Raw genomic sequence first — 12,523 nt, 5'->3', positions numbered from 1 at the left:
TCATGCAAACTATACAGAAGAAGTTCAGCAATATGTGATAATACAGTGATGTTAAAAGAGACAAGCAACTTGGAGATAGCATTAAAGGTGACCGAGCTCTTAATTAGTAATGCCATTGTATAAAAAGGAAAATGGAAAGTGGCATTACTGGACTCGAAAAAAAAAAGAACTGTCAGTTGGGCAGTCTATATAGTAAATTTTTACTGTCAAGGTCGTAAAGTTAGCACCCAAAAAGTATGCAGTGTATATGAACAGTTAGGGTAACTAATTTTCATGAGAACCTAATCTTCATGATTTTAATGAGCGGCCCAGGTTTCGCAAAAAAACGGTGCTTTGAACAATTTGTACTAGGATCACAACCGACACTTGTTTCTTCCATCTCTTTGAAATTTACTGCCTGCAAATTATACTTAAGGCTGGGTTGAAATGGCAAATAAAATGTCATTTACAGTAGCCTTTAAAGAGGCCCAGAACCACTTTTTATCAATGTCGAGAAATGCATTTGAAGTTAAAAATAGACTACTTCAGAAATACTTTCCTGCAAAAATAACTTCAATGAGTTTAGCAGAAGCAGAGTTATTGGCAATCAAACATTCCCTAAGAGGTGCTTCCGCTGCTTCTTCAATGACTTGCACTGCAAACGCTACAGTGGAGTGGGGCGTGCCCACAATGCTCCACCTACTGAACATCGCCGCAGTGCACAGTTCAAATTTGATTTTGGATGTTCACATGGACGCCACTACTTCTGATTTTGACACCTACAACGCACCAATTGTGGCTGTCCTCAGTGAGCTTCTGTGTGCTCAGCCAGTGGACTTGCCATAGCACCCTGTGGCATTTGCATCATTTATGCTAAGTAGCATACCACAGCTACATGCAACTGTCGTGTGCACGTGCAGCGTCTGCTTTGTGCACGACAAGGCTTGAGTGCGCGCTTGAGCTCATATGCTCCAGTATGACCATGCTATGTGGTGCAGACCGGCTTTGTCCTGCACCATCTTGACATCATCTTCATCATCATCTGCACATCATCTGCCATCATCTGTCATCATCTACACAACATCTGACATCATCTGCACCATCTTGACTTGGGCATTTTGAAGCTCAATACGAAGCGAAGTCTGCCAATGCATCTAACCAGGAGAGGCCAGGAGTGAGCGTGCACTGGCAAGTATGCGTGTAGTTTGACCTTAAGTTTTGCGTGGTTCAAGGCTAGCTGAGAGTTCAAAACTAGTCAAAACTAGTGAGACTTGAAGGCTATGACACAGATAAGCAAGGTGGCCACAGTTTAATTTCTATGTCGGCGGCCGCAGCCAAGCGTGAGCAGACGATAGTAGGCTTCTTCTGGAATTACGTAATTATTATTGACATTAAAAAGTAGATTTTTGCCTACTTTAGCTCAGCTCGTCTATTAAACTTCATCAATAAATATACACAGTAACAGTAGGAAGAAGCGCACTGATCCGAACACCCGTCTTGATTGATGTGAACTATTGGCCAATAGCAGCCGCATATGGAAATGTGTTCTATTATGAAATAAAGCATCCAGAAAAGAGTGAGGAGCAGGCTTATGTTGAAAAATGAGCATTTGAGAAAAAGGTGACTTTGAACTCCGCTTGCGAGCTCTTTGCACCATGTACACCCACAAAAGTTGGCTGAGATGTTCACAACAGCTCATGCTATCCATGGACTGGGTTTTTTCACCAAGCCCAAGGTGTGGTTCAGGACTGCTTTACGACATTTAGTAGCTGGTGGCTACTAAAAGGATAAAGCTCCCCAGGAGTGTCACAAATTTTAATATGTAAGCAGCAGCAAGAAACCATAGGTGATCCAAAGTGAAAATAGGTGACCGTTGGCAAGACAAGAAAAAAAAAGAAAGGGACTCCACTGATCTCTGTGAAACAGAACTAATTTACTGCAACAGGAGCATTTTTTCACAGCAGACATTGTCATCTTCTCAAGAACAACTATATTTCTTTGTGATGCACACAGTGTTATTCTTGTTGGTTACAGTATTGCCTGTGGCAGCCTCAGAAATATGTGCATGCATGTGCTAACAATCTCAGCGTGTCCGTGGAGTGCAGAAACCTGCGCAAATTACCAAACGCTAGAGGTGCACAATAGCACAGCGGTTAGCACGCATAGCTCCCAAATGCAGATTGCAGCAAGAGCACGAGTTTGATCCAATGTGGTGGCAGCAGGAAAAGTTTTGTTTTTCTCCCCGTGTGGCAGGTTTAAAGCTGACGCGGCCTGACAACGACAAGAATGCGATAATGACGACTCGACGCTGACAGCTGTCATCCCTGGCGTAACAGAAGAGACAGATGGACGCAGCAAAGCCAATTTTGGGGTTCTGACTGCTGTTGCAGTCAAATGAATTCAGAATTTCCTTGAAAGGTTACGAGCCACAGGACCAGACTGCACCTGGCAAAGCACTATGTACCTGGTCTGATCATTTCCACACTGTGGCAGCCTGGCAGGCACCGAACCAGCTTCAGCTGGACATCGGCAGGCAAGGTGCAGGAGATGCCGTTGGGATAGATGATGTGGGTGTCCAAGCCTGCAGTGACAGAAATTACAGACCAATGAAGGAACATGCACCAGCTTCGTGCCAAAGAAATCCTGGGTCTATCTGAAATCACCAGCAAGGGGTTAGGTGTCTTGGGTACGATAGCACCAGGACGTGTCCTCTGATATGTATGTGCAATGTCGGTGCACAGCAACAACTGAATATAAACTGCGGTTAAGAGATTTAATTGTTTCTAACCTAATCTTAACAACACAAAAAGCAGAAGGGCTTAGCACACTTAGCAGGAAACCTCATGTTAAACAACTGTGTTGCCAAAGAAATGTTTTCGTCATTTAATGTTAATGAATATGTTTAAACTGGCAGTCCTAGATATTACTCCGCATCTTAACATGCCATTATAATCTTACTTGACTTAATCATACAAATGCTGTTACATTGACCCCGCAACATACGAACCTCCAGTATTCTTGTTCATACCATAAGGTACAGTACGGTCCACTCTTAAAAGGAACACATCTAACTGTTAATCGGGCTAATGTGACTGTAGCATTACTCAATTTTGTCAGGAAAAACATGCCTGGTATGATGTGCTAAGCAGGCATCCATGCATAGAAAATAACCTGTAAACCTTCAAGTGCCATATCTTAGCTGTAGTATACATGATGGAATACTAATTAGGTGTTCCCTTAAAAAGTGGATGGTACTGTATGTGCAGTCGTAACGCAGCATGAGTAGTAGCAGTAGTGGTAAGGAAACAACAGCATGCTAGGATATTGCCGTTAAGGACAAAATCTTAGCAACGTGGCGGCAGAAATGCAAAAGACAAATGTACCAGCAAACGCACCCATCCTGTTAGCCACAACAATTGAAAGTCAAGTGGTGGGTTACCTATTGGCACATGGGATCCACAGTGAGCATTATTTATTTATAAGTCAAACCTCGATATAACAATGAACATGAATATATAATAAATTATTAGATAAAGTAAACAACATTTTGTTGACCATGCTTTGTTTCAGTGAGTATTCTACTGTTACAGCAAAAGTGAGAATGCAAGATAATATTGGTTACAGCGAAGCAAGTATTTGTTAACTTGCAGCTCAAAATACGTTTTCTGCTAGAAAAATGTGAAATGCCACCACTCAGCAAAAGAAACTTGAAGTGGCACATTCTAGGTGCGCATTCGCATTTTGCTCAACAGCTTGGCTTGGCTGATCCACAGAACCACGGATTGTGACCACACAATCTGTGTGATCACATGGATTGCACGGTTGTAGGCGAACGACCACACCGAGCACCATTTGTAATTTAGCATTGTTCATCAGTCGCCTACTAGCACTGCAAGCTGCCGAGCAGTTGTCAGAGGTATTATACTCGAGCTTCTTTCTCATAATTCCAACTGACATTTTTTTCGCCGATGCTTATCATACATTTCGAAAGCAATTTCATGTTGGAAGTGCCCTTGTTATAAAGAGGTTCGAATGAACTGTGCTACGTCATTGTGGAGCAAAATGCATCAGCATTTGTATATACTTGCCTTCAGGCTCCAGCCAGACTTGATGGCAGCGCCCTTTGAAACGAAGCACCTTGGACTCTATGGATGGGCAGTACCTGTACACAGTCAGAAGCAAGCAGCATCTACATTTAGTTACACATGCTAAGCACTATAAGTAAAGCAGGCATTTTTCGTTTCTAGTGTATTTTTGCTCATCCGTTTATAATGGCTACATTCAAAATGTAATGAAAACAAGGAACATATTGGTGCTGTAAAACAAGTCTCAACCCAATTGCCAAGTTGTATGGCATTTTGACTGTAATGCCTAGGTTAAAAATGCGTTTTAAGATACACTGGATTAGCAGTGCGAACACCTTCACGTGGCCAGGAGAGACGAGCAGTATAGTTGATGACTGTGCTGGTTATTGCACCAATAATTAATGAATCAATTACTGTTTGACTCTTTCACTAAGGGCACAAGCTTTTGTGCCTCTGCCAGAATCTTGAACAAATTATTGATGCTTGCAGTAAATGGCTGCATAACAAACTCAAGTGACGATGATGACAATGGGAGCAACTCAAATAAAAAATCAGTAGATACTGAAAGACAGCTTCATAAGTGCCACCAGATGTGCATTTCTATATTGTGGCTCGCATTCCCACGAGCTTAAAGCTATCACAACCCTTTGGCAGCATTCCTTTAATTGCACGCACCAAGATAGCACCTGATAATCACAAAAACTAAGAAAAATGATTATACATTAATTTTTTTTTCTCATACTTCTTAGCACACTACTTACTGGAACTGTTCTCTGAGATTGTTTTTCATGAATCAAGCATGCTTTGAAAAACGAAAATGCTTCAGAAGATATGTGCCTGTCTGCTTTCGTGGTCGGTTCTTTTCAACTGTTTTTTGACAGCGTCAGTTTAGGTTAGATGAACTTCTGAACGGGTTGGGTGTTTCCAAGAGCACTGCACGTGAAACAGTTGAGCTAGCTCCTGTCGGTGAAACAGCATTCAAAGTTCAGGTGTGGAGTTCACGTTTGCGGATAAAACAAAATACACCAAAACATTCTAAATTTTTTGCCTGTTTTGGTCCTGCCTGCTTTTTATGAAGCTAAAGATGCAAAACAGAGTCAAAATTCATTACACAATGTCACATCCGACATGAAAGTACCTTGGTTACATCTGACATTCAATATAAGCATGCATGCTGATATCAGGCAAAAAATCAGCAAATTTTATATTTACTCCATCATGCCCACAAATTTGCGACGCCCATGTTTGCTATATCAAGGTTTGACATGAAACCAAACTTTCAGTGCACAGAATTAATTCGAGTTGGAAAGATATAAATTGGCATAAAAATTGCACATAGGTATGCTATGAGCATGCTGGAATGACGAGACAGCTGTTGATTCAGCGAGCTTTTGGCAGGAGCTGAAGACCGAGTGGGAATGGATGTGGAAGTGTGCAGGGGCAGCTGCCGGTTGCCAATATGCGGGCTTTTTTTGCAACACAGTGACATGCAGAGAAAGCGAAAGTTGCCACAAAGGCGCACCTTGGTCCAGTAACCTCTTCTTTGACGTGTCTGTCAAGGTGGAGGTTGTCAAGCACAAGTTTGTCCACCTCCGGCGTCGTTTGTGTCAGGTGCATGGGCACCTGGTCCTCAGCCTATGGAGCGGAGATGAACCAAATCACAAAGGTGCAGTTGCCAGGGTCAGACAACAAATGACTGACATGCTAGTGTCATATAGTATAGCATGCTAGGTGCCTGCAGACCACATCTCCACACACTGCCGAGCAATAAATTGATTTGGTAAGACCATGAGGATTGCTTGGTGGGCTAGTTGGTAAAGCATCTTAATGGGTTAACAGCGTGCACAGACGGGGATGGAGTGAAGAACAACAGGACACAGCACTAAACTACAACTTGGCCAGTCGAGTAGGTATGTGAACGACAGGCTTAGGGAGCACAAGAATCTGGTTGGAAAGACTGTCGTATCGGGCCACCTGTCAGTACACTGTGGATGTCGTATTTGTAAACCGGCCAGGGGGGGGAGGGGGGGTGTACAGTGATTAAGAAAGAGAAGGACATGCTGACACGTGAAGTGATTGAAGCGTATGAAATCTACCATGATAAACATAATTGCGTAAGCATGCCCTCAGTGATGCTCTCAAAAGAAGAAATTGAGTACCTGGATGACGCTTCGTAAAGGGCAGAGGGCAATATGATGAGAGTCTTATTTCTTTTTATTTTTTGGCGTTTGGCTTTGTTAGCCCTCCCATTGGCTGTTTCAGCCTATATAGGCGTTGTTCCTTCCAATAAAGCATTAGTTGTAGTTCAGCGCTGTGCCCTGTCGTTCTTCACTCTGTCCTCCTCTGTGTGCTCTGTTACCCCTTTAAGATGGTAAGGTGTGTTGCAGTCACAGCAATAAGGAAATAATTACTAAAACCAGTTCTGCAGAAATCATGGAAGGACAAATTTCCATTTATCTGATTGTAGTGTAGTGCTACGAGTGGACCCCCATTTTGGTGTCCTCAAGACGGAAACTTCGCAGATAGGGAAAGACATGGGCCAATATAGTGGTCGAACATGGGACTGCTACCGCACAAATTTTCACAAAATTTGCTTCAATAATCTATTTCTTTCAAGCTTCCAGCAATTTGAGTTGTCTATTTATTTATTTATTTGTTTGTTTATTTATTTAAAATACCTTACAGGGCCATTTAAGGGCATTGGGTAAGGGGGGACAGAAAGTAAGTGTTTCAACAGGAGTAAACAATATAAATATCGATACGGACAGTCACAAGATAAGTAAAGCAAAGTTCAAAAAATGTTTGTCTAGCTAAGCTTTAGACAGTGTAAACCCAGTAATATCCTCATATGCACAAAATATACAAAAATACAAGTGTGAGAAACAGGGAAGGAAAGCAGGTCAATAATATCCTTATACAATGTTTCTACAGGAAGCATTGCAACTCTTCGTGAAAGGCGCCACGATTCGTTAAGCACGCAATGTTATCAGGAAGACTGTTCCATACGGTTATCGCACGTGGCAGTGCTGATGCGTTAAATGACAGTGTATTGCCGAATATGCGCATGAAACTCTGGCTATTGTTAAGGCGAATTGACATGCGCGCTTGTACTTCAAGCTGCAACACATGAGGTCGATTACCATGAACATATCTATGGAAAAGGCAAAGAAGACTTATCGTGCAATGAGTTTCAAGTGGCTGGAACGAAATATCTGCTTTCATCTTAGTTACGCGGCAAGTTCTGTTGTAGTTACTTGTGATGAAGCGCAATGCTCTGTTTTGAATTGATTCTAGCACATCAACTTCAACCTTGTGTAGCCATCATCTCCTAGCCTTGTGATTAGCTCAGATGGCAAGGTAGCGATTCTGGAATTAATCCTCAGACAAGGACAAATTTTTCTATGAAAAAAAAAAAATCAATTTGTGGACACCAAAATAAGTTTTTTCATAGCGTTTTAGTTCAAAATAATTTGTCCTGCATAGTATTATGTCTCACCTACGGTGTTGACAAAGACTTGGACCACTTAATTTGTATTTGCAGATGCATTACGACTTCAAAGGCTGTCTTGAGGAATCCTCGAAACATGCTACGCGCCACGTGAATTGAGCTGCGAGATGTTCTCAGACCATGCCAGCATACTCACTCTGAAGGCCTCGATGAGACACTGCAAATAACTTCTGTGGTAGTGCATTTTGTTCGCATGTCATGTAATAATATAGCTGTTCATTCTTTTTCTTTCATTCCTTTTATTTCATTGATCACCATCGCAGCTAGAGTAGCATGCCAAGCCTGTTGCTGAGCTAACCTCTCCAAATACCACTACACTTTCTCGCTCTCTTGTAGCATTCTGCTACAGTGAAGTGAATGGCAATTTTTCCATACATAATAAAAAAAAACAGTTCAAACAACTCTCACACTGTGGTCACTCATACTATAATACCCTGCCTGTTTTAATGTTCGTGGCACCGATGAAGCAACAGAACAGTATGGCAACAGAACTACAGCAAGTGCCTGCACGAAATAAGGAAGCGGCCATTTTTTGTAATGTCACCTGCTTAAAAGCTTCGTCAATAATTTGTACAAATAATAAATATTCATTAGCAAATGACCACGAAGTTCTTGCAATGTCCCCTAGTTAACATTTTAAATAATTCATAAAAATAATAATTATTCAATAGCAAACAACTATGACGTAATATGCAGCTCTAAAAAACAGAAGTTTTTTAGAGCTGAAACGCAGGCTTTAAACAGAAACAGGCTCTCAAGCTCACAGCACTTTACAGGCTCGATGCTTTAGACCCTTGCAGCAGAACATATAAAAACAATCAGGTTCAGCACTGAATGACAAATAAGAACTCCAGGGCAACAACACGTCCACAGCAATGTCACTAATAAATGAACAACAATGAACACAATACAATCTTTTGAGCATGAATATTTCATGAACCCGAACGACCTTAAATTTCTCTTTGTTGATGTTATAAAAGTGAGGGTCAAATCTTTTTCTATCTTAATGATAAAAAGGGGAAAATAAAAAAAGCATCAAGTTGGATTACAACAGTTAGTGTAGCTCTGAGGCATAATAAATTTTTTAACATGCCGTATATGATAACACAGGCCCTCTGCAGTGAAAAATTAGAGCAGCCCACACTCCAAGTGATACGTTAAAATCAAATTATGGGATTTAACATCTCAAAGCAACTCATAGGCTATGACAGGTGCCACAGTGTGGAGCTGCAGATTAATTTTACCACCTCGGGCTCTTTAATGTGCACCTAAATCTAAGTCTAACGCATTTTGATGGGGGCGAAATGCAAGAACGCCCATTTGCCGTGCATTGGGTTCATGTTAACGAACCCCAGGTGGTCAAAATTAATCCAGGGTACCTACTACATGTCTCACAATCAGATCATAGTTTCGGCACATAAACCCCCAGAATTTAATTTAGGAGTGTTTTTTGCATTCTGCCTCCATTGCAGTGCGACCAAGGTTGCTGGTAGTCAAACCTGCGACATCGTGCTTGGCAGCAGAATGCCATAGCCACTGAGTCACCACAGCAAGTGTGCAAAGTGAGACGGCTATCAAATACTTAAAGCTATGTTAAAGTGAGAGATTATGTTAATCTGGGATCCCAGTATTTGGAAGTTCAAAGTTGGTCAGTTGATCTTACTGCGAGTGGGGACTTGGAAAGTCTGAAAAAAAAGGTAAAAGCAAGAAAATGGTGCCGACACCACTTTGGAATTACTGTACTTGCAACTTGCCTATTTTATTAATTTTTTTTCGTCAAGAAAAAACTGTGTGATACAAAAGCATTTAGAATACAATGTATTTGAACACACTGTCTCTAAATGATGCTACTAGCAGTCCTGTTCCCAGTGTGTGCTTGCTTTAGATCAGTATTGATGTCACGCAAATTTTCCTGAGCTGCCTGATACAGTCTCAGTTTTGATGTAATGCTCTCGGCTTATATAAAATTATTTCTGGGTACCTACATGAACTGGTACATCTCACATGTGACAGGATGTAAAGAGAAACTTCTCTGACATATCTTATTGCTGGTGGGTGTTTCAAGATTTGCACCATGAAATTTCATGGAGCTAGGCGCTTACACGGGAATCTAGCCTACTACGCTGTCTCTTGACATGATTTCCAGGTTCGCATGATTATGGTGGAGACTTCTAAACTACCCAGTTATGATCCTACTTCACCCAAGTCCCATGTTTCTTCTTTTGCATTTTTAGATACATATTAGCAAGTTCTTATTGTAAAGAAAGAAAGAAAGGTAAAAAAAAAGAAAACTATGACAAACCTCTATCCACACTCTTGAGTTGCTGAAGGAAAATGGTTCTGGTGGCTTGTCACCGTGATGTACTTCAAGGCTGGTATAGTCAATCGTTCGGCCATCCAGCCTGGGAGGAGTCCCTGTAAACAAATAATGTAAAATTGACTTATGATTGATGGCAGACGAGGGACACGGCCGCAGCTGAAGAAGGTTGTGTAACTGCAAGCAAGTGGGCCGTTTGGTCAAGGCAAGCATGTATGCAGAGCGCCACAGTGGCAGCCAGCTGGGCAGACGAGCTGCAGGCAGCTCTGGCACGTCTCTGCCCTGCCATAGCCAAAATCTGAGACAATCTGAGACAGCGGTGAACTCTGCCACAACGTCTAATGCGCCAAGTCATCGCAGCTTACTGATGCACAGGGTGGCTACAACTTCTCTGATTGGCTCAAAATGCCAACACTTTAAGATTTAACAACACGGTGGGATTCGTCAGTGTTCATAGCACTTCTGCAGAGCATCCTCCCATTTCCCTTCACATGCCTAGACATGCCTGGCTATGGCTACAAAAATTACTTGGCCAGAAGCCGGCACAAGAGTAGATGATGCCAAACCCCAAAGCAAAGAGATGCCTAACAGTTTAGATGTAAAATGACTGCAGTCGAGCCACGATATGTACAAAACTATGACATCAAGTCATGTAATCTGCCACTCACGATCAGATTCAGCACTTTTGGTTGTCATCAGACTTTAAGCACAAAAGCCATTGTGAGAGTGCAAGCATTTGAAATACACCCTATGATAAAAAAAAGCAGTGTGCTAGCTGAGAGACACCCTCACACTTGCTGCAGCAGTGACGATGTGATGCATTTCATCATTGCTATTACTGTTGTATAGTACTGTAAAAACCTCAATACTGAAAACATGATTATAACAAATTGTTAGATAAGAAAGTTGCCATGTTTTATTTCAATGAGTACTTCAGCTGCTATAGTGAAAGCCAAAATTCACAATCAAAGACAATTTCAGTTGTGGCAAAGCAAGTATTTCTTCATTTAAAGCTCAAATTATTTAGCCTGGCAGTAAAAATGTAATTTACTCAGCAAAAGGAACTAAAAATTGTATTTTCTGGATGCATGTGCATGTTTTGGCCAACAACTTGGCTTGGCTAGCCTTCAGTTGTTGGCAAGCCAACATGCCAATCCTGTGTGATTACACTGAGTGCACGGTTGTAAATGAACAATGTTGCAAAATGTGTTTGTAATTTATTGTTGTTCCCGAACCATGTATTGGCACACCAAACCACTGACAAGTGATCAAAATAGACATGAAACCCTTTTTTGGCCCATCAGAAGCATTACGCTTGCATTCTTCAGCATACTCTCCAATGAAAATTTTCTTTTTGGCATCTATGCTTATAATAAATATTTAAAAAAAATTAAATTATGGGATTTCATGTGTTAAAACCCCAATCTGATTATGAGGCACACCGTAGTGGGAGACTCCAGAAATTTGGACCACCTGGGGTTCTTTAACATGCACCTAAATCTAAGTACACAGGTTTTTTTTTTTGCATTTCACCCCCATCGAAATGTGGTTGCCGTGGTCGGGATTCGATCCAGTGACCTTGTGGTTAGCAGCCCACCACCATCGCCACTAAGCAACCACAGCCGGTTATAATAAATATTGGATACATAACGAAGGTATTTAGATGTTAGATAAGGCTTCGTTATAACCAGGTTAGACTAGATAACGATACAAAAAATGCAAATGCTAAAATAGTGAATAGTTGTTCTCCCAGTCAGAGTATAAGGTCCTGAAAGCCTGTATGATTTTTACTGACCATCCTATGTTAATTCTCGAGGAATGTGTCAACGTAATAAACATTCTGTTTTCATCAACTTTCTAATACTCAACTTTTATATGTGCTGCATCAAGCACATGTTGCATTCATATTAGAACATTTCACAAAAGAGTACTCATCGGGACTAGTTATGTTTCATCTTGTGATGACTGCACAATGGAAAACTGACAATGCAAGAAGGATATACAGAAGCGCAATAAAGAAATTGTATAAAGAGTATAAATGACTGTAAAGACTGTATGAAAAATATAGTATAAATGAAACACGGGTGACACAGGCCACACAAAGGGCTATTTTACTAACACATGAACTCACAATGTTCAAAAGTACCAGCTGTCTAAAGCGTAATTACCTGTTTTTAGCCGCCCCAGTCTGAACTCTAGCTTCTCGAGTGTATGGGCAAGGCCTATGGCTGGCTTGTCACCAAGTCGTCCCGCTGGGTATGTCTCCAGACCAATGTTGATCTGCCCTCTCAAAAATGTCCCAGTTGTCAATACAACACACTGAGAATTAATTGTAGAGCGATCATCTAGAAAGAGCAACCATACCGACATGAGGCTAAGTGAGCCAACATTCAAGCTTGACTATCAATACCAGAACATTCATGATCAGCAACTTCAAAACACTGTACTATGGATTCGACTTAGGTTGGATAGGTAAAGTTTAACAGACTTATTTCTGGGGCATTGTGTTGTGGGTGCGGGAGGGCTGGCATGACATCATGCACTGAATGGCTCATAGGTGTAGCATTCGCCGGCAATTCCATAAAGGCTAGGTCCACCTGCAGCCAAGAACGTCCTTCTGCTTAGTTGCAGAGA

At 41.4% G+C, this 12,523-nt stretch overlaps 1 protein-coding gene across 1 annotated transcript in view; it reads right to left on the bottom strand.

Moving 5' to 3' along the window:
* LOC142576066 (5-taurinomethyluridine-[tRNA] synthase subunit MTO1, mitochondrial) overlaps window positions 1–12,523 on the bottom strand; it is a 41,190-nt gene that overhangs the window by 24,603 nt on the left and 4,064 nt on the right. The window contains exons 6-10 of the mRNA XM_075685998.1: window positions 12,058–12,234; window positions 9,875–9,987; window positions 5,587–5,699; window positions 4,068–4,141; window positions 2,444–2,560 (exon numbers count right to left, since the gene is read on the bottom strand). Of these exons, the coding sequence (XP_075542113.1) occupies window positions 2,444–2,560; window positions 4,068–4,141; window positions 5,587–5,699; window positions 9,875–9,987; window positions 12,058–12,234 (594 nt within the window). The remainder of the gene's footprint in view (window positions 1–2,443; window positions 2,561–4,067; window positions 4,142–5,586; window positions 5,700–9,874; window positions 9,988–12,057; window positions 12,235–12,523) is intronic.

The sequence above is a fragment of the Dermacentor variabilis genome, chromosome 3 (assembly GCF_050947875.1).
Source record: "Dermacentor variabilis isolate Ectoservices chromosome 3, ASM5094787v1, whole genome shotgun sequence".
Classification (NCBI taxonomy): Eukaryota; Metazoa; Arthropoda; class Arachnida; order Ixodida; family Ixodidae; genus Dermacentor; species Dermacentor variabilis.
This window is presented reverse-complemented; position numbering and strand designations above follow the sequence as displayed.